The sequence below is a fragment of the Arabidopsis lyrata genome, assembly GCF_000004255.2.
Source record: "Arabidopsis lyrata subsp. lyrata unplaced genomic scaffold ARALYscaffold_6, whole genome shotgun sequence".
In the NCBI taxonomy this organism is placed as follows: Eukaryota; Viridiplantae; Streptophyta; class Magnoliopsida; order Brassicales; family Brassicaceae; genus Arabidopsis; species Arabidopsis lyrata.
This window is the reverse complement of record NW_003302550.1, coordinates 23850217-23872094: the sequence shown is the minus strand read 5'-3', so window position 1 is coordinate 23872094 and position 21878 is coordinate 23850217. Positions and strand designations below refer to the sequence as shown.

The window sequence follows — 21878 nt, the reverse complement described above, 5'->3', positions numbered from 1 at the left end:
CCTCGAGCTCCTCGATCACCGCACCTCTGCTGCAGCCGCCGCCGCTTCCTCCTCCGCCTCCGTTTCATCCTCAGTTGCCGCAACTTCTGCGGCGTCTGACGATGAACATCCATTACCGGTGGTTTCTTCGCTTCTCTTTTGTCTCGACGCGTCACTGTCTCTTCTCTTCTTACAATTAACCCTTTCTCCAAGCTCTCCGATGATTTTTCCGGAGATACGCCACCGTGGACCACCGGTTTCTTTGGCAATTGTGACTCTTATTCGTTTCCAACGTCTTCTCAGCAAGCGAGAATTAGAGTTCATGAGTAAATCAAACGATTCGCTAGGAATTACACTACGTTATTCATCGTCTTCTTCGCTTGTGCACTGTGAGGACCCATTACTCTTAATTGGATAAAGGCTAAAGCTTTAGACATTGTTTGATACAGTTAAAAAGTATGAATCTTGAAATTGGGTTGGAATTGAAGTGTTGAATTTTGGTGTTTGTAGATATCAAATGCATTGGTGAGATTGTTAGCAAGCTTAGCCCTTTGGGTGCTATTCAAATAGTGCAGTGCCAGATGGAAATTTGATCGTCACCCTTCCATGAGGAAATTCTCGATGCAGTCTCCAACAGCTTTATTAATTTCTTGAATGTCCAGGTTTGACTCTGAGATAGCTTGATACCCAAAAGTTCTTGTCTTTTGTTTACAGTTTGAACAGCAACATCTTTAGAGACCTTGAGGAAACATGTCTGATTCCAATCCACTGGGTTCTTCACTACCAAGCGTCCTTCTTTTTTCGGAGAGGTAAGGACTTCCCAAGCTAATCTTGTTCTTCATGTAGGATTTTTATCTATATTTGAACATCAAACTCGTAAATTGTCTGTGAATAAGAGATTGGTATTGAAACAGATTTCTCTGTTGAATCTGAAACACAGTAGCTTCTTTTTTGGATTTGGTGATTTTAGTTGCTGTGAATGAGAGGTATTTATAGTGGTTTAAGAAGATAATAGGGATATGTGTGAGTGAGTAGAGAAAATCTTGTTGAGCAAGTATACAATCTTTAAGAAAATATCACAATTATGGAATAATGTAAAGGAATTAGAATTTAGGTAAGGAATATGCCAATTATCAATCGTCATTGTTACTCTCCTTATCACGAAAAATCTTACCATAAAAGATTGATCTATCCATAAGGGAAACAAAAGGCTTAAGTGAAGATTCGAGGAAGATTTGAGGAAGATATGCGGTAACAAAGTGACCCCATATAGGTTTAATGCGAGATTTTGGTAACTGAATAATTAATGCCGTTTAAAATTTTTGTTTTTGGCAAAGATCCGATTGCCACAATTTCGGGTCAATTGGGAGCAAAAAACCCACCCAACCAATGGCATTCTTTGTAAATACTTCTCAACCCCAGGATTTATTTGCTAAAAGGCATCCAAAAATGTATATATAGATATAATATGCGTACAAATTCATCATATCTAATATAAATACAATCAAGAGTCAAGACTAAGGGGGTGTTATTAGTTTGTTAATTTGTAAATCCATATAGAATTTGAAAATTTCTATTAATTATGAAATCAAGATATATGGATTTTGAAATAACATGTGTTTACCCATGGATTTGAATCCTTCTATTTTTCTCTTTCAATTCCATTCAATTCCATTTAAAACATAATTTGGATTCTCAAATCCAAAAACAAATGACTAAACGAATAACATAAGATTTTAACTAGTATTTATAAATCATAGAACCAATAACACATGAATTTAATTAGGATTTTAAAATCAATGATTGAATAACAAATGATTTTTGTTTGGATTTCTAATTCCATATAAATCTATGAACCAATAACCCCTCCTAACTGAATTCAATATATGTATATATTTCATTAATTACTTGAATCATCGAAATAATTAAAAACAAAGACGAACCCTAAGAACGTTTTTTTTTTTTTTTTTTTGGTAAACAACCTAAGAACGTTTTAAATTGATTAATATGCACAATCTCCATGCATATATGTATTTCATGAAATATGATATCATGCTTCAATGAATAGAATTACAATATGCGATTTAGACCATCATCATCATCTATTTGGCTTTGTTACGTTCTGTATAAGCCTGATTTTGCATCCTCATTTGTTCATAAAATCTCACAATAAACTCCTCAGCTTTCGCATCAATCATCTCATCACCTCCATCATCATTACCATAATATTCATCATCATCATCATAATCATCATCATCTTCATCAAGACAATCCATATCGCGCAACGACTTTGCTGATCCATATCCCGAGATTCCCGAAGAGCAAGAACTAGACGTCGCCGTGAAAACCTCAACCATCTCCGATACCTGATCGTCACTACTCGCTAAAACTTCCTCTGTAACCGGAGCAGACGATGGTGGCAGTATCGTTATATTAGACGATGGAAGTACCGTAACATTTTCGTTTTTCAACTGCCTAATGGACTCAACAACTCGCCGCCAAAACCCGTTATTAAGCGGCTTGCTTCTCCTCTGACTGCGAAGCATGTATAAAACGACACCAATGACGTGAAAACCACGTGATCGTTTCTTCTTCATCTTATTCTTGATCTCTTCTTGGCCACCATTAAACTGATTTTGAATGTCCATATATAAGAATTAATGGTGGTTAAAAGAGTATCAAGATGGGGGAGGCTTTTCCCTGCAATGAGCAGGGAAGAGATATTTTGGAAGAAGATCCCAATGATTTTTGCATAAAAACGAAGCTATTTATACTTGTGAAAACATATACAAGGGTGTATTTGAGTATTTTAAAAGTTTTGGGGGTGAAAACTATAAGATATAAAGAGTTTTGGATTTAATGGTGAAAGTAAAAGCTGTCTCTTAAGAGAGCTTTCGCGTCATAACTAGAAAAGACAGCGCGAACTTCCTGCGTTAGTTACGGGAAGAGGAAGTTAAAGAAAATAAAGACAGCTATAAGTATTTTGGTAATTAAATTAGTTTATGGCTTCTTCTTCTTTTGGCTCCAAAGTTATTGCTTCGTTTATTTACCTTAAACACAACTATAGTTTATTTAGTTGTGTTTTCGCCCTAATATAATTAACGTATCATGATGATTCGGAAGAAATTATATATAAAACGGTTAATAATTTGAAATATATGTAGAGACGACATACATAAATGAATATATTTGAATCAAATAAATGAGGAAACCCTAAGTTACTTGCAAGAAGAATATATCCTCAAAACATGGTTCCATGCATATAATGGCACTAATTAAGTTCCAACCTGTTAAACATACATATATAACCCATATGGCCAATATATAATCACCATGTATAAATAAATATGTGAATTTTTCCTCAAGTTGGTAAGATCATATATACGTAACTAGCTATTCCGGAGTTTTCGAAAACCTGTATTGTAAAAATTCCACCGAATATTGTTCTTTACGCCTCAATGTTTCATACAGTATAGGAATACAACCATGCACATATATGATATATCGATGTAAATACCTAAATATTTTGTTTGTCGCCTTATAAATTATAACTAGTCTAAGAACTAAATTAACATCAACTTAGACGATTGAGATAGAGGATTAGCGCTACATATTCACAAATAATATATTGAAAAAGCAGATTATAAATCGGTTCTGAATTTAGTCATATATTAGTTTTTGACCAATTTGATGATGTGATCGATGTTTACGGATTTCGTGATCGATATTTCTGAAAATTATCAGAGATGGAATGGATTGTTGATTGATGAGTGCATTGTTTCTCTGCTTCTGCAACTTTCTTAAATGAAGATGAATTTTAGATTTTCAGATCATTTTAGGACAATATTTTGTGTTAGGTCTTATTTTTTAAAATGAAAAATTCAAGTACTTTTTACGTGAATTTCTTTTTAAACTGGTTATTCAAAAAATATAACAAAGTTATTGCCGTATTCATAAGAAGGAAAAGGGAAAAGTTCCAAAATATATACTCTCCAGGATTGTTCAACGTAGATAATCGATGTTGGTTTAAAACACCCTTTTCTTCTCACTATTGTAATCGTCCCATTAATCAATTTTAAACCAAAAATTATAGCAAAATAAAAATAAATGTGGAAGCCCCCTTGGCCCGTTGGTTGACCAAGAGTTGATTAATGCTTCTACACTAAGAGGTCTGGGGTTCGAGTCCTAGATATTGCGATTTATTAACAAATTTGCAGATTAATGGAGGCAAGTGTGCAGGAGATCTCCAGCGATGTACAATTATAGCCGTGCGCCAGGATTCTACGCAGAAAAAGAAGTGTCGTTAGGTCGTGGATCATTGAAGGTATTCATCAAGATCATGAAGAAGGAAGTGTAGTCTGTCGTGGATCTACTAAGGGTCGGCAGAAATTGTCAGTTGTAGAATCGTCTATGTAACAGTTCTCATAATTTGCAATTAATAATAAATCTAGACGGTAAAAAAAATAAAAAAAAATAAATAGTAAGTCCATATAGACATGTGCTACTCGCAGTCAAATAAATAGAAACTTGTTTTCTTGTAATGATCAACAACTATAAGTCCATAACCTTTGTGTTTGGCCAACTTAATTATGAGAAGAAACAAACAACTTATGATTTATCATTTCCTCATATTAAAGTAATTATATTTTGTAGTATAAAATCTGAAAATTTGAAAATTATATATTTCGCATGAAAAATATACATGAATCTATATATTTTTGAGATCCGACAAAGAACGCACGTTATACAGTATCTGGAAATGGAAGACGGTTTCGTGGAAACTAGAAACTACAGCAAAAAGACAGCCGCAACAACATGATTCAACGGCACACAACTAAACTAATCAAGCCTTCTCTCCCAAGTTTTAATTAAATCGCTAGTTACTTTTAGTTACAATTCTTCTTTAATTAAATTCATATATAATGAAAAATCCATTTTAACATTTTTATGTAGTATTTGTTTTCTTCTAATAAATTAAGGGCTAACAAAATCTAAAACCATAGAAGATTAGATAATTAAAGATCTGGGAGCCATTAAAAGGAATTTAGTTCTCTCTCTAGGACTGTATTGATAAATGACGAAAATAACCCTATGTCTGACAGAAATCAGGTTTAGTAAAAGAAATCTTTGTTTATGTTAAAAAATTTACGCATTTAATGCTTCCGACATAACTGACGGAAAGATTTGTCAATATTGCGTCGGCGTTATGGGGAAAAGAAAGATCTTGAGGAAATAACATGATTACGCAGATATTTCTTGGGTTGTGGGTGTATAACTGGATTGCGTTCACCTATTAATTACCTGAGTAGAGGCGTTGGCAATGAAACACAAAAACAACACCATAAATGCTCTGAGACACAGTTAATGAAATGAAGAACGGAAGCAATTTTCTGGGTTGTATTGAAGATCTGCAATTAATACGCAAAGGTATATATATGTCGTTACATTTTTAATTTTCAAGTTGCTTAACATTAGTGTGATAATGTAAATGATATTCGGTACTAATTAAGTTAAAAATTGGTTTTCTCAGGTACCGAATGGCTTTGATAGTGCGTCTGGTTCGAGGGGAATGAAAGAAGAACGACGATGGATGTTTCGAACATGTGTCGGCTTTGGAAGGTTTTACGATGGCAGTACGGCTAAGAGAAATGGATGGGTACGAAAAGGTCGTTAGCACGGTAAAGGAGAGATTAGCACTGGCCGAGAATGACGATGTAGAGCTCAATTACCAGTGGCCTCAGTGGATGATGGGTTTGGAGTGGAAAAGAGCTAATCCAATACACATCCTAGATGATGAAGATATGACCCTGTTTATGGCGATACGAGCGGACCTGGAAGAGGTGCACCTACGAGTTAAGGTGATAAGAGGAGGGAGGGAGAAGAACGTTAATTCTTTCAAGAGCCACTTGGATCTGGGAGGATTGACATCTGAGAAGATATCCGATAAGTACTGGAGTAACGCTGAAACTCGTTCTGTGTGGGATAGCGCACTAACTAGACTATTAACGCGTAATGCGGACGTGGGCAAAGAAATAGGAATACAACCTGAAGGGAACTAATCACTTAGCTAAGAATGGTTAGTAAAATTAGGGTAAAATAAGATTAAATGTGTGAAACTTAAATTATATGAAAAAATATAACAGAATAAGGCGGAGGTTAATTTAAATGATAGCGCGGTAAGTTATATTTTATTTGCCTATACGGAGGGATTTAAAAAGGATAAACTAAAATTCCCTAATTCAGGGTAACTTTAAAGTTAATATGTAATAAATAAAATGTAGACAATACATATATTCGGTTTGAGATAGAAATAACTTTTGCAAGGGACCGTTGTTGAAAAATTACATGTAGGTAACTAATTAATTAGCGAGATAACGGGTCTGATTGGTAACAGCTGTAGCTTTACATTTTTTTATGTAGAAATATGACTAAAGGTTTATTTGCTGTGGCTGTAGATTTTATTGCTGTAGTATTTTGGCTGTAGAATTTAAAATTTTGGAAAGTTGAAAATTATTTGCTTTAGGAAAAAAGGCTTTCTACAGCCAAAAAAATGAATTAAGGAAATATTTTGGCTGTGAGAAAAAAAAGGAAAGTCAAAGCTTCTAAAGCTTGATTGGATGTATTTCAAATCTTTAGAAATTTTTTTGCTTTGTAAAAACTCTAAAGCACTTGCCAATCAGGCCCAACATCATTGAATTTTAGGAAAGTTAGAACTCATATATTCGGAGTTTGTCAAAGAGTACATTTTATTTGAGATGGGATAGTTTAAACGAGGGTAACACTTTCATTAAGGGTAAATCACAGAACTAGTCCATTAAATTAAGGTTCCTACTATAACAAATGTTTAATACGCAGACAAGATTTATAAAGAAGCCAAAATAAGGCGGAGGTTAATTTAAAAGATAGCGCGGTAAGTTATATTTTATTGGGCTTAGCAGAGGGATTATAAAAGGATACACTAAAATCCCCTTATTCAGGGTAACTATAAAGTTAACATGTAATAAATAAAATCTAGACAATACATATATTCGGTTTGAGATAGAAATAACTTTTGCAAGACCGTTGTTGAAAAATACCATGTAGGTAATTAATTAGTTAGAGAGATAAAATAATTGAATTTTAGGAAAGTTATAACTCATATATTCAAAATCTGTCAAAGAGAACGAGGGTAACACTTAAACGAGGGATATTTTATCTGAGATGGGATATTTTAAACGAGGGTAAGACTTAAATTATGGGTAAATCGAAGAATTAATCCATAAAATTTAGGTTACGGCTACAACAAATGTTTAATACGCACACAAGGTTTATAAAGAAGCCTAAATAGATCATATACATGGCAATGGATAACAAAAACTATAACCGATACTAACTTATTAAATCAGTTAAAAGCTTAGATCATTATATAACAGATAAGTATTTTCTTAAACAGATAACACCGACAAGGACTGAGAGAACAAATAAGATGTCAAATTAAAAAGGGTGGCGAAAAGTTCATGGTGCATAAAAAAAAGGCGTAAATAGGGGCTGGCCTAAGGAACACCAGCGAGAATGAGAGCAGAAACAAGTTTTTTGGTTTCAGCGTCAATAGAATCGGGCAGGAACTCCACACAATCATCCATCCCACCAACTGCGTGAGCACCGTCACCCAGAGAAATAGAGCTAAACCATGGAAATAAAATGGTTAGATTGGTAAGAAATGGATTAGTGAGTAAGGATCTTAACAGATAACATACATAGGCAAAAATAAAAGTAAAACCAACAAACCTGATTGCTTTTAGTTTCTTCATGGAGTTGTTAAAACGCTCCTCAGGGTCTATAGATACAGTAGGAAGAGTTGCGATGGGAGAAGGGTGTCCAACCAATAGCTTGGTTTTCTTGTCAAATTGAAACCTTCCGTCTAACTTGGAAGATCTGGTCCTAAGCCTTTTACTCCTTCTTTCTCCAGGATTACCAACAACACTACTTTGCGATGGAACATCAGCCTACAAAAGAAATTGTTATGACACAGAAAAATGACAAAAAAATCATATATGATAATGAAGTGACACCTTCTCTGTAACCAGGGGGATGGGATTGACACATGAACATCAGGTTGAATTTGAATTTGGGAGTCCTATTATTCGATAATGATTAAATTATCAAACAATTAATTATTGGAATAGCAGGTTAACTTATACTTTATCAATGGTCAATAATGAGGACTCTACCTGCATAGGTTCACTTCCCATTTGACCCACGCCTTGAGATTCGGAATCCTGAAAGATATGTAACAATATAGTTATGTAGATAATATGGAAAATATCTGATAAGCAAATATATAACAGAGGAGTAAACAAGAAAAAGAAAAAACCGCCTCCTCTCCTGGGGAAGCGATGGAATGGTTGCTTCCACCCGACTACACAGAAAAAAAAAAATCATACCAGATATATGGATTATTGAAAGCAGATCAAATTAATAAGATACGATCAACAAACCTGAGTTGACGAGTCACTGTCAGCCTCTTGTTGACTTGCCTGAAAAAAGGTAAAAAGTTTAAAATAATAATAACCTTAACTCTGTTAAAGGTAACACTCAAAATATTTACTAACTCTGAATGTACCGGAGAACATTAATTGTATCTCCGAATATTATTTTCAAACAGTTATATACTACCTCTGGGTTTATGACATCGTTGTTGATAACAGAAGAGTTAACAGGCAAGTCTACAAGAGTAAAAAGCTGTATGTTTGAATGATCAACTCTTTCGTCGACAACAGGGGGGGCACTTCAACCTATTTTGATTGGAAAACAGTAAATCAATAAAATAGCAAACATAACCAAGCAGAAAACGATAACCAACCTATTTCGTTTGATTTCGCGATGTCCAACTGAAGACCAAGCAGAAAAAGACCGAAATTAGCGGTCCAAGCAGGCTTGTTTGGAAAATCCAACAAACCACCGAGAGGAGAGTCTCGGATTAACTTGATTTTGGTTTGATCCAACGAATCAATGATGCCTCTTAGTGTTTTCATTTTGTTGTAAACATTAGCCCTCTCTCTAAGTGGTTCTTCACCAGCAGCGATTAGGCGATGTGGAAGCCCGAGATCTTCCATCTACGAAACCCAGAAAGAAAACACTGTTAAACCCAGAAAATAATGAAATTGGATGGAAACATTCATAAATTAAGGCCTTACTTGAACGAATTAGACGATTGAAAGCAGCAACTGAAAGATTATAGAACCAAAAATTGATTATAAAATTAGGCAAAATCAAGGATAGAGAACAATGAGACCACCAGAGAAAAAAATGGAACTCGAAGACGGAAGAAAGTAGAGAAAATGTGGAAAAACAATAAAAAAAACAGTTGATATAGAACCCAAACAACACGACCCTTCGATTTCTCCCAGTCCTCATAATTGATACAAATACTATTCCCAAAGAAATTTCAAAAATGCAATCTAAGAAAGAGATATGATATCTTGGTTTCTGACACACGTATATTGTGCATAAAATATATCTCGCTTTTAGCAGATAGATGGGTAGAGGTTTAATAGTCAAAATTTTGCTACAGAAGCCTAGCAAACAGTCTCCAAATATGTCAGTTAATTTTCCAATCGTCTATGGTTACCGCCAATAGATTCCCATTAATTAATAACCCTAACTAATCTAACCTGTGCACGTTCAGTATAGCTTACCAGATTATTATAGACTTCGAACTATTCGTTTATCAAATTATTCAGAATATGCTTGCATTTCATGAAAAAACAAAACAACTTTTCTTAACTCTTGTTTTTTTTTTTGGTTGTAGCATCTACAAATTTGTGATACAAACGGCGCAAACCATTATGTAACGTAACATTTATATTTCAATATCGATTGATATTAAAAAAAAAAAAACAATATCTAAACGTACACATCTCGAGACCGAAAACGTAAAACTAATAATTAGGTGAAAACAGCAAAAAAATACTAAAGATGTTGAAAGTATTTAATTTACTTTAAATTAAAAAGCATAACAGACAAAAGAACTAAAACGAAAAATGCGTAAATTGAGAAACAAAACGGCTAACACAGCTAAGATATGGTCCGCGTCCAGCCGTGACCCACATGAACTTATTTGCAAAGTTTTTCGTAAAATATAATACTCCTATTTACAAATAATTCTTTTTCTTTTTCGAAGTTCTAATAAAGAAATTTAAATGATGTTTAATGATCTATAGAAAAGCATAGAAGTTTTTAAAAAACTTCGGGTAGTCTTGTCTATGGAATTTTTATTTTTTCTCAAATCAACTATAAACCTAGCTTTTAAAAATATTCATAAGAAATAGAATTTAAGGACTAAATAATTAAATGTCAGACGTAGGATAATATATCTTTTTGGGGTTAAATGTGATAATGTATTTTTATTTGTTACTCCGCGTTGGGCAAATTGCAAACAGCAAGCAAAAGCTACACACTTTTGTGTATATAACACACATACACACACAATCATTTCAAGAACCATAAGCAACACACAACAACAACTAAAAAAACCACTCTTCATCATCTAGGAAAAAAAACATCTCAGATCATAAATCATCAATGGCGGATTCGTCTCAGAAGAAAATCAGAAGAAACGCAATAACACATAAAGCATGGAGTCTCGTGAGGATGGCTCTTCTATGGGGAAGAAAAGGTGGAGTTTTCAAAAGATGGCCATTGTTCGAACTACGTAGCTTGTTCTCCAAGCATCTCAAAGCCCTAGCTCGTCATCATAGCAACGGTGACCGTTATTACGGAGAACGCCAGCTTTCCTTTGATGAAACGCCGTTATTTAACGTCAAGAAGGAGATGCATCGTCCTACTACGTCTATGAGGTTCCTCCTCCTTCCCTGCATTGCTCCTCCATTAGATCTTGACTATGACTTTGAAATGGATGGTCAAGATTATTCCGATGAGGTTACTTCGTACGGTTACGATGAATCTTACTCGGAAGAAGAGAAAGGGGTGGATGTGAGAGCTGAGGAGTTCATTGCTAAGTTCTATGAGCAGATCAAGTTGCAGAGACAAGTCTCTTATTTGGAATACAAACAACACAACGACGCCGTATCGTTATAGATTTATGATGATAATTTTATTTGCTTATATGAATGCAGCTTGTTTTTGTAGATAATTGAGTCTATATATATATTACAACAAAAAGATGTTTCATTTTCGATAATTTTTTCATTTGTAATTCATTTTTTTCTTCCAAATTTTATGAATTTCCTTTTACTATATTGTTGTTTAATTTCATACAAATATATAAGTAGTACATTCATTGTTATTAGATTGCCAAAAATCAAAGAGAGATATTTGATTAATGTTAACTGGAAGTCAGACCCAATTTGCCTCAAACCCGAAAAATATTAGTCCAAATAATATCCAGTCGGTGCAATTAGATTGAATCATCCAATCATATATGTATAATTTGATTGAATCATTCAATCATAAAACTAATAAAATTACTCGTTTTAGTTAGGATGTATTATTTGTTTTAGGGAATAAGGTACGAATTTGCTAACCATCCTAAATATCCACACTAGTTTAGATGATTAAAAAATTTCAAAAGTTCTTAAAATAAAAATGAAATAATTACACAAGAAGCCCAAAATTTCACAGAACCAGTATTGCAAATTACATGAATCTCGTGACTTAATAAAGAAAATTCTTTATTTTAACAAAAAAAGCAAAATAATTACTACTAATAATTTAATATTAACACTTTACTTTTCAGTGCGTCGAGTCACACCAAATCTCTATCTCCCCCACCCAAAATCCACGTAGGCTAAACCGCCACCGATCGTCACCGTCTCTTCGGAAACAGCCACCGGAGAAACCATGCGGACCCCTCATGTAGCCGTACATTCAAGGGATTATCGGAGGAAGAGAACGAATGAGAAAGTAGGCATAGTTCGTTTCACGTCGCTGCTCGAACGAATTGATGGAAGAATTTTCAACGACGAAGAACAGTATCACATAATGGTGAAATTGAAAACGAAAGATATACTTTTTATAAATCAAAAGTAAGAAATTATGCTCTTTTAGTCTCTCATTGAATTTGACTATAAGCATCATCAAAATTTCTCCATCTTCTTCTTTAATTTAGTCCTCTCTCAAAAAGGTGAAATCATTGAGTTATGGGTTCGCTGAAGAACGAAGGAGAGATGGAGCAAACGGGAGATGAGTTTATGGAGGCGATACTGTACGTTAATGGTGTTCGTAGAGTGTTGCCTGGTGGCTTGGCTCATATGACTCTTCTTGAATATCTCAGAGGTGGTTTGTTACTTACATGATCACTTGACTCTTAAGTTCAATTTTAGTGTTGGAAATATTTTTAGAGATGCAAATATGTGTATGTGCAAATTAGGTGAGTTGTGGAACTTGGATTTTTATATTCATGTGTGTTACACTTGCTCTTTATGTGTCTTAGTTTAAAGATGATTGCTATGCATCTTGGTAAGGCTATGCTCCAAGAGGGAGATGGAGTTTTTTCTTTCTATAACTTGCTAAAGCTTTTGTTGTTTCCTTTAGATTTAGGACTTACCGGGACAAAGCTGGGGTGCGGCGAAGGTGGTTGTGGGGCTTGCACGGTGATGGTCTCTTCCTATGACAGAAAATTAAACAGATGCGTGTGCGTTTCTTTTTCTCTATATGTTGTTGGTTCTACTTTGCTTTAAGTTTAGACCTACTTGTTGATTTTTCTCCCCAACTGGAAATTTTTAATTGCAGGCATTATGCTGTCAATGCTTGTTTAGCACCTCTCTATTCTGTAGAAGGAATGCATGTAATATCCATTGAGGGAGTTGCTCATCGCAAACTTGGCTTGCACCCACTTCAGGTAACTTTACTTTTGTAGCACTTCTTTCGGGTTCTAGTTTCTTCTCTTTGGAGAATCGATGTCGTTAAAGCGTGATGTTTTCTAATTCTCTCAGGAGTCATTGGCATCTTCTCATGGTTCTCAGTGTGGGTTTTGTACTCCTGGGTTTATCATGTCGATGTATGCATTACTGAGATCAAATAAAAACTCACCTTGTGAAGAAGAGATTGAAGAATGTCTTGCAGGAAATTTATGTCGTTGTACTGGTTACAGGCCGATTGTTGATGCCTTTCGAGTTTTTGCCAAAACTAATGATGCTTTATATAGTGGTTTATCTTCACTTAGCCTTCAAGATGGTTTAAGTATCTGCCCATCTACTGGCAGGCCCTGTTCATGTGGATCAACAAAAACAAATGAAGCGGCCACTTGTAACGACACTAGATTTCAGCCTATCTCATATAGTGATATAGATGGAGCTAAGTATACAGAAAAGGAGCTTATATTCCCCCCTGAGCTTTTAATGAGGAAATTAGCTCCTTTAAAGCTGAGAGGAAAGGGAGGGCTTATCTGGTACAGACCCGTAAGACTTCAGTACTTGCTTGATCTCAAAGCAAAACATCCGGATGCAAAACTAGTGGTAGGTAATACAGAGGTGGGAATCGAAATGAGACTGAAGAAGTTACAGTATCGGGTGCTAATATCTGTGGCTCAAGTCCCAGAACTCAACACAGTGAATGTCAATGACAATGGAGTAGAGGTTGGTTCTGCACTGAGACTTTCTGAACTCCTGAGACTATTCAGGAAGGTTGTAAAGGAGCGTCCTGCACATGAAACATCAGTTTGTAAGGCTTTTATTGAACAATTGAAGTGGTTTGCTGGGACACAAATAAGGAATGTTGCTTGCATTGGTGGAAACATCTGTACAGCTAGTCCAATATCTGATTTAAATCCTCTTTGGATGGCTTCAAGAGCAGAATTTCGGATAATCAACTGCAATGGAGATATTAGGTCCATACCTGCAAAAGATTTCTTCCGTGGTTATCGTAAAGTGGATATGGAAAGCAATGAAATCTTGTTGTCAGTATTCCTACCATGGACAAGGCCTTTGGAGTATGTGAAAGAATTTAAACAAGCCCACCGTAGGGATGATGATATAGCTATTGTTAATGGTGGAATGCGTGTATTTCTTGAAGAGAGAGGTCAAGAATTGTGTGTTTCTGACGTATCGATTGCATTTGGTGGTGTGGCTGAGGTTTCTCTGTGTGCCAGAAAGACTGAGGAATTTCTAATCGGAAAGAATTGGAATAGAGGTCTTCTGCAAGATGCTTTGAAGGTCATACAAAGCGATGTATTAATTAAGGAAGATTCTCCTGGTGGAATGGTGGAGTTCCGGAAATCTCTAACCCTAAGCTTCTTCTTTAAATTTTTCTTATGGGTTTCTCATCATATACATGATATAAAGCCAACTATAGAGACCTTCCCATCCTCCCATATGTCAGCTATGCAATCATTTTCTCAGCATTGTAGAATTGGAAGACAAGACTATGAGACCGTAAAACAGGGAACATCTATTGGCTTGCCGGAAGTCCATCTTTCGGCGAGAATACAGGTATGTCTGGTTGTTTTCTTAGCCACGTCAATTCAAGTAGTATGCTTTCTCTGGGGTTATATATGTCTTGTTGATTGATTTTTTCTTAAAGAGTAGACGAGAAAAAGATGCTTGAGTGTAGAGTTGTTGTTTCCGACATAATACAATAGCTCTGTTTTAATGTAGGTCACAGGGGAGGCAGAATATACTGATGATACCCCAGTGCCTCCTAATACCTTGCATGCTGCCTTAGTGCTAAGCCAAATGCCACATGCCCGCATACTTTCAATTGACGACTCTGATACCAAATATTCGCCTGGTTTTGCTGGTCTATTTCTTGCTAAAGATGTTCCCGCAGATAATATGATTGGACCAGTTGTTGCTGATGAGGAACTATTTGCCACGGACGTGGTCACGTGTGTAGGACAAGTAAGAAAATTTGAATCTTCAGTTTTCACTTTCTTTCATTAGCTTTTTCCTTGGAGACTGATTAGGACCCTTTTGTATCTTTGTGTCTTAGAAGAAGTGTTACAGGTAATAATGTTTTATCACAAGAAAGTAAACGAGCAAAGATTATGCATGTATTATTTAGGATAAAATTTTTTATCACGAGAAAGTAATCGAAAGTTGTCATATAGATCCAGTTATTTTGTTGGATACATGTAATTCTTGTCTTCCTATTATTTCATTTATCGCATGTGGCTCTTTCAGGTCATTGGTGTGGTTGTTGCTGATACACATGAAAATGCAAAAACCGCGGCAGGAAAAGTTAAAGTAGAGTATGAAGAATTACCAGCGATATTATCAATCAAGGAGGCTATTGATGCTAAAAGTTTCCACCCGAACACAGAAAAAAGGTTAACAAAAGGGGATGTAGAGCTATGCTTTCGATCAGGTCAGTGTGATAGGATAATAGAGGGCGAGGTTCAAATGGGTGGTCAGGAACACTTTTACATGGAACCTCATGGTAGCTTAGTTTGGACAATTGATGGAGGCAACGAAGTTCATATGCTCTCATCCACTCAAGTAAGTATCCTACCTACTTAGTAATTACGTCATATAAAATTTTATTGTTGTCTAACATTAGGATTAGAATAGCATACTGTCATATGCTTTACAGAGTCAAATTCATTTTAAAAGTTGCTTCCTAAGACCAGTAGATGGCCATAAGCTCTCTGTAACAGAAAACCATAAGGGCATAAGCTAGACTATGAGTCAATGATTTAAATGAAAATGTTGTTTCCACGTAGGCAATATTGGTTGTTGTATGTGTAGGATCCTCATAGGCACCAGAACTATGTTTCTCGTGTGCTCGGTCTGCCAATGTCTAAAGTGGTATGCAAAACCAAACGAATTGGTGGTGGCTTTGGTGGTAAGGAAACGAGATCGGGCTTCATAGCTGCTGCAGCTTCTGTTCCTTCCTACCTGTTGAATCGACCTGTGAAACTCATACTGGACAGAGATGTGGACATGATGATATCTGGTCATCGTCATAGTTTTGTTGGAAAGTACAAGGTATCTTCCTCTAATGTTTCCAGTTTTTCCTTGGAACTCTTAAGCTGTGGAATCCATTAGTCAGCAGATTGTGTTTCATCTATGGGGAAATAACTGAAAACAGTTGGGAATAAAAGAAATAGTGGGAATAGATCGTTAGACAAAAGATTTTTTCTAATTGTTATTCTGCTATTGTTTATAGGTAGGATTTACGAATGAAGGAAAAATATTGGCGTATGACCTTGAAATCTACAACAATGGTGGAAACTCTTTGGATCTTTCCTCTGCTATTCTCGAAATTGCCATGTTTCACTCGGATAATGTTTATGAGATCCCACATGTGAGGATCACAGGGAGCGTTTGCTTTACTAATTTTCCTAGCAACACTGCTTTCCGAGGGTTTGGAGGGCCTCAAGGTATGCTTATAACTGAAAACTGGATTCAGAGAATCGCAGCTGAACTTGATCGAAGCCCTGAAGAAATCAAAGTGAGTTGAATGTTTTTTCTTAATCTTCAATTTCTTGAAAGTTTGTAGGAATTTTTCATCCTTTTCTTGGTTTCCTATTTTTGATGTTTTCTTGGGTATTTGCCAAACTTTAGGAGATGAACTTTCAAGTGGAAGGTTCTATGACACATTACTCTCAGTATCTTCAGCATTGCACACTGCATCAGCTGTGGAAGGAGCTGAAAGTATCCTGCAACTTTCTAAAGGCTCGTAGCGAAGTCAACGAGTTTAATAGTCATAATCGGTGGAAAAAGCGTGGTGTGGCTATGATTCCCACAAAATTTGGCGTATCATTTACCAAAAAGTTCATGAACCAGGTAATTTTTGTTTAAGGTATCTCTTTTTAGTTCAGTTTTCTACCCAAAAACTGACAATAATAAGAAAAATCTTCCACGGGAATCTAACCATTGCACTACTGTTCCTTATAAATATAGAATCTGAGTTTTTGTATACTCATCCATTTTGATTTTGTTATTTAGGCTGGTGCTCTTGTTCATGTTTACACAGACGGTACTGTTTTGGTGACACATGGAGGCGTGGAAATGGGTCAAGGATTGCATACAAAGGTTGCCCAAGTTGCCGCATCTGCCTTTAACATTCCCCTTAGTTCGGTTTTTGTGTCAGAGACGAGTACCGACAAGGTACATTTATATGTCTGCTAGAACTTTGAGATGAAAGTTTGTTCCAGGCAGAGCACGAAATTGTTCTTGCTCTCTTATTGTTTACTGTCTTTTTTGATAGGTTCCAAATGCGTCACCAACTGCTGCTTCTGTGAGCTCTGACATGTACGGTGCTGCAGTTTTGGATGCTTGTCAGCAGATCAAAGCACGAATGGAGCCTGTTGCATCTAAGCTCAATACCAACTCTTTTGCTGAGGTAATTGTCGTTGACTCCTGGAATTTGTTTGCATTTTGATGAAAAGCTATCTTCATCTGACTACTTTTGAGGGTTATGTAGCTGGCAGGCGCGTGCTATTTTCAACGCATAGACCTCTCTGCTCACGGTTTTCATATCGTTCCCGATATTGGCTTTGACTGGATATCTGGAAAAGGGAACCCATTTAGGTATTATACATATGGAGCTGCATTTGCTGAAGTTGAGATCGATACATTGACTGGTGATTTTCAGACAAGAACGGTTGATATAATATTGGACCTCGGATATTCTCTTAACCCAGCCATCGATATTGGACAAGTGCGTGCACTTCTTCTCTTAAAAAAACCTACTGAAAGTCATAAGAAAAGTTAGGTTGTGCTGTTTCTGAGTTCTGAAAATTCTCACCATTTTGCAGATAGAAGGAGCATTCGTACAAGGGCTAGGTTGGGTAGCTTTAGAAGAACTCAAATGGGGAGATGCAGCTCATAAATGGATTAAGCCGGGAAATCTACTCACTTGCGGACCTGGAAACTACAAAATACCTACCATTCACGACATTCCATTCAACTTCAAGGTTTCTCTTCTCAAGGTACATGCCACTATAATCAAAAAGCTTTTCTACATGCTAGTGTAGAAACTGACCCAAGAGGTTTTCAATTTCATTAGGGGAATCCAAATTCAAAGGGGATACATTCATCAAAAGCAGTTGGTGAGCCTCCGTTTTTTCTAGCATCATCGGTCTTCTTTGCGATTAAAGATGCAATCAGAGCGGCTAGAGCCGAGATGGGTCTTAGCAACAAATGGTTTCCACTGGACACTCCTGCGACTCCAGAGCGTATCAGGATGGCTTGTTTCGACGAGTTTACTTCTCCTTTTGTAAGTAAAGATTTCTGCCCCAAGCTTAGTGTTTGAGCTTTTAACTTTCATCCGCACGGAAAATGATTTGTTAATAATCAACAAATTCTGTTTCATCGAATTAAAATTTCAAAGTAGACTATATTTGCAAGTGTCTCTTCTTCGCCTATTTAGGACAACTAGGGATTTTGCAAAAAAAAATTGTTCATAATAATTATATTATCAATTTCTATCCTAAATTTAGTGATTTTATTGTTATTGAATAGACCCACCAAAAGAATGATATTAACAACCTTTTATGAGACTATCGAAGATTTTTTTTTTTTTTTTTTCTGATATTAAAAGCAACTTGGAGATGAAATTACTTAGGGCGAGGGAACCGATGGTACAGTTGGGCTTTCAAATTGCTACGAAGACAGCTAAAGAATCAAAACTGACTAATTTTTACAAGCGGTTCGTTTTAATAAAATACTAATATGATTAGTTTATACTTTATATTGGTATCGTACAACTCCAACCATAATATTAAAATATAACAATTTTGTAAGAGCATCGATCGTTGAGATTAACGAGAGAAGACTTTTTTGTGAGAGAGAAAGAAACGTGAAAGGAGCATTGCATTGCTTGGAGATTTCAGATCCAACTTTTTCTTCTTCTTCTTCTTCTTCTTCTTCTTCGTACTACTTCCAAATTTCGTAGTATACGACAATGGATTGTGAGGGAGTGTTAATGCCGTTGGTCCACGAACATCTTATGATGCCTTGGAATGATCTAAGGAAAGGTGATTGCTGTGGACTCTTGGAAGCTATTAGTGTTGGCTATTATTGCAAAAGCTGCGATTTTTTCGTCCACAAGAAATGTGGTGAGTCCTCCGAATTCATCAAACACCCATCTCACCCCGATCACACTCTTCAGCTTCGAAGTGAAGGTTGTAATACCTGCAGTTTATGTGGAAGGATCATCAAGGATCTATTCTATCGTTGTGATCTCTGTGACTTCGATGTGGATCTATACTGTGCCAAGAACCCACCACCAGAGGTTATTGACATTCCCGAGACGCATCACCACAAGCTCAACCTTCACAAGGAGCTGATCCAGTTCAACTGTGATGCTAAATGCGGGAAGATTACTGGTGCTGAGTTTCCTTACGCATGTTATGAATGTCAATTACCTTTCCATGTGGATTGCGTATGGCGCCCATCGGAGCTAAAAAACCCGTCGGAGGTAATCCATTCTTATCACTCCCTACACCCTCTTAAGCTCCTCACAGGTCAACTACCGGACAATTCTGATGGAAAATGTCGTCTTTGCGCAAGAAACATTGATGAAAGATTGTTTTATCATTGTTCTCCCTGCAACTTCACCTTGGATATGCGTTGCGTTTTAAACCCACCACAACAATCTCTTCTGAATTTGAATGCTCATGATCATCAACTCACCCTTCTCCCAAGACTCTTTTCATTTACATGTAATGCTTGTGGGCTGGATGGAGATCGAAGCCCTTACATTTGTGTTCAATGTGATTTCATGATTCATCAAGGCTGTCTTGACTTACCACGCGTCATAAACATTAATCGGCATGAACACCGTGTTTCTCGAACTTCTGTTCCTGGTGTTGTGAATTCTAAGGGAGTGTTACTACCGGTTTTTCACAAGCATCTAATGATGCCTTGGAATGATCTGAGGAAAGGCGATTGTTGTCAAAGCTTGGAATCTGACACTGACGGCTTCTATTGCAAAAGCTGTGATTTTTTTGTCCACAAGAAATGTGGCGAGTCCTTCGAATTCATCAAACACCCATCTCACCCCGATTATAGTCTTGAGCTTCGAAGTCATCGTATAAACAGTTGCAATTTATGTGGAAGGGCGGAAGGTATGAATGCATGGTATATTTGTTATCATTCTCTATTCCATTTGGATCTATACTGTGCAAGGTACCCACCACCAGAGGTTATTGACATTTCCGAAACGCATCACCACAAGCTCACCCTTCTCAAAGAACATATCGAGTTTGATTGTGATGCTAAATGTGGCATGATTGGTGATGGGTTTTCTTACAAATGTCCCGAATGTGATTTATCCTTCCATGTGGATTGCGTATGGCATCCGCCAGAGGTAAATCACCCTTTAGAGGTAAACCACTCTTACCACCCCTGGCACCCTCTTAAGCTCCACACAGGCCAACCACCGGACTATTCTGATGGAACATGTCGTCTTTGCGCAAGAAAAATTGATGATAGATTGTTTTACCATTGTTCTTTGTGCAACTTCACCTTGGATCTGCGTTGTGTTTTAAATCCACCACCACAATCTCTTCTGAATTTGAAAGCTCATGATCACCAACTCACCCTTTTTCCAAGACTCCGTTCTTTTACATGTAACGCTTGCGGGTTGAGTGGCGATCGAAGCCCTTACGTATGTCTTCAGTGTGACTTTATGATCCATCAAGACTGTCTTGACCTTCCACGCGTCATAAACATTAATCGGCATGATCACCGCGTTTCTCGAACTTCTGTTCTTGGTGTTATGAATTCTATATGTGGAGTTTGTCGCCAGAAGGTGGATTGGACTTGTGGAGGTTTTTCTTGTCAGCGGTGTCCTGGATATGTTGTTCATTCACAATGTGCCACTAGATCTGATGTGTGGAACGGGAAAGAACTCGAAGGAGTACCTGAAGAAACAGAAGATATAGAACCATATATCGTAATAGACGACAACACAATACAACATTTCAGCCACAAAGAACATTACCTAAGACTCCACGTTAACGGTTTTCTATGTGACGACAACAAGCGGTGCAGGGCATGCACCCATCCCATCTGTCTCCAATCCTTCTACGGCTGTATGGATTGTGACTTCATTCTCCACCAAAACTGTGCTGGATTTCCTAGAATGAGATGGCATGTGCTACACAATGAGCGTCTTACTTTAGTTACTGACGAGACTAAAAACTTTAACTGTAATGCTTGTGAGAGATTGTCCAATGGTTTCAGGTACCAGCATGGGTATACGTCATTTGATGTTCGTTGCGGTTCAATTTCCGAGCCATTTGTCCATCCAAGTCATCCCGATCATCCCTTATATTACACTTTACCAGATGGAGAGATTTTCTGCAATGGCTGCAACAAGAGTTGTTATTATGTGCTAAGGTGCATTGAAGATGATTGTAGATTTTTCTTATGCTTTGAATGCGCCACTTTTCCACAAGTGGTAAAGCATAGAGTTGACGATCATCCTCTCTCACTATGTTATGGCGAAAAGGCTAGTGGTAAATTCTGGTGTGACATTTGTGAAAGAGAAACCAATCCAGAGACATGGTTCTACACGTGTAAAGACCACCGGGCTAGTTTGCATACAAAGTGTGTGCTCGGAGACTGTTCACAGATCATGCCCAAAAGCATAATTAAGAGTTGGGTCAGATCTTTTGAGGTGGTGCTCAATAATAGTGTATCTCGTCCATATTGCTACTGGTGCCAGTTGCGTTGCATTTTTCCAATCATCTTGAAGACGGTTGGAACCTCAGATGAATACTATTGCTCTTTAAGATGCATTCAAAAGAGGGTATCAGTATCGGCTGTAGAAGAAGCCAGACTGTTAAAGCGCAGACTGAAATAAAAAGCATTTGAAACCAGGTTTTTCTTTTAGATTTCTTGTATTACTTCTTTGAAACGACTTACATGTTTCTAATGTATTCAGCCTTTCGATTTCTTCAGAATCTTGCGATAAAATTGAAAGAACACAATACTATCAGTCTTGTCTGT

At 36.7% G+C, this 21878-nt stretch overlaps 4 protein-coding genes and 1 long non-coding RNA gene across 6 annotated transcripts; 4 read left to right on the top strand and 1 right to left on the bottom strand.

Moving 5' to 3' along the window:
• Positions 1 to 81: 81 nt before the first annotated feature.
• Positions 82 to 959, top strand: LOC9308922. The gene is made up of 2 exons (XR_002331379.1): positions 82 to 368; positions 490 to 959. It is a non-coding gene; the product is annotated as an uncharacterized LOC9308922 (long non-coding RNA).
• Positions 960 to 1967: 1008 nt separating this feature from the next.
• On the bottom strand, positions 1968 to 2930 carry LOC9308921. Its single transcript, XM_002872806.2, has one exon. The coding sequence runs from the start codon at positions 2625 to 2627 to the stop codon at positions 2082 to 2084; it is 546 nt and encodes a 181-aa protein (XP_002872852.1). The 5' UTR covers positions 2628 to 2930; the 3' UTR covers positions 1968 to 2081.
• Positions 2931 to 5008: 2078 nt separating this feature from the next.
• Positions 5009 to 6344, top strand: LOC110227787. Its single transcript, XM_021023386.1, has 2 exons — positions 5009 to 5406; positions 5510 to 6344. Exon 2 carries the CDS (start codon positions 5607 to 5609, stop codon positions 6036 to 6038), a length of 432 nt encoding a protein of 143 aa, XP_020879045.1. The 5' UTR covers positions 5009 to 5406; positions 5510 to 5606; the 3' UTR covers positions 6039 to 6344.
• Positions 6345 to 10462: 4118 nt separating this feature from the next.
• On the top strand, positions 10463 to 11113 carry LOC9310999. The gene has a single exon (XM_021021771.1). The coding sequence runs from the start codon at positions 10543 to 10545 to the stop codon at positions 11056 to 11058; it is 516 nt and encodes a 171-aa protein (XP_020877430.1). The 5' UTR covers positions 10463 to 10542; the 3' UTR covers positions 11059 to 11113.
• Positions 11114 to 11715: 602 nt separating this feature from the next.
• LOC9310998 (xanthine dehydrogenase 1) lies at positions 11716 to 21825 on the top strand. 2 transcript variants are annotated; one of them, XM_021021770.1, is made up of 16 exons: positions 11716 to 12005; positions 12104 to 12255; positions 12514 to 12613; positions 12712 to 12820; positions 12915 to 14408; positions 14574 to 14816; positions 15099 to 15413; positions 15663 to 15902; positions 16084 to 16368; positions 16482 to 16703; positions 16866 to 17027; positions 17128 to 17262; positions 17344 to 17580; positions 17678 to 17851; positions 17929 to 18138; positions 18817 to 21825. In XM_021021770.1, exons 2-16 carry the CDS (start codon positions 12120 to 12122, stop codon positions 21730 to 21732), a joined length of 6978 nt encoding a protein of 2325 aa, XP_020877429.1. In that variant the 5' UTR covers positions 11716 to 12005; positions 12104 to 12119; the 3' UTR covers positions 21733 to 21825. The 2 variants fall into 2 exon arrangements, with proteins under 2 accessions (XP_020877429.1, XP_002874931.1); XM_002874885.2 differs by lacking the exon at positions 18817 to 21825 and having other exon boundaries at positions 11721 to 12005; positions 12089 to 12255; positions 17929 to 18286.
• The last annotated feature ends 53 nt before the right edge of the window (positions 21826 to 21878 follow it).

Bases quoted from the DNA above. Each gene is read 5' to 3' on its own strand.
- LOC9308921 (XM_002872806.2), bottom strand. From the start codon at position 2,627: ATGGACATTCAAAATCAGTTTAATGGTGGCCAAGAAGAGATCAAGAAT.
- LOC110227787 (XM_021023386.1), top strand. From the start codon at position 5,607: ATGGCAGTACGGCTAAGAGAAATGGATGGGTACGAAAAGGTCGTTAGC.
- LOC9310999 (XM_021021771.1), top strand. From the start codon at position 10,543: ATGGCGGATTCGTCTCAGAAGAAAATCAGAAGAAACGCAATAACACAT.
- LOC9310998 (XM_021021770.1), top strand. From the start codon at position 12,120: ATGGGTTCGCTGAAGAACGAAGGAGAGATGGAGCAAACGGGAGATGAG. The intron at 15,414-15,662 runs GTAAGTATCCTA...TTGTATGTGTAG, and splicing joins ATATGCTCTCATCCACTCAA to GATCCTCATAGGCACCAGAA. The intron at 17,581-17,677 runs GTGCGTGCACTT...ACCATTTTGCAG, and splicing joins CAGCCATCGATATTGGACAA to ATAGAAGGAGCATTCGTACA.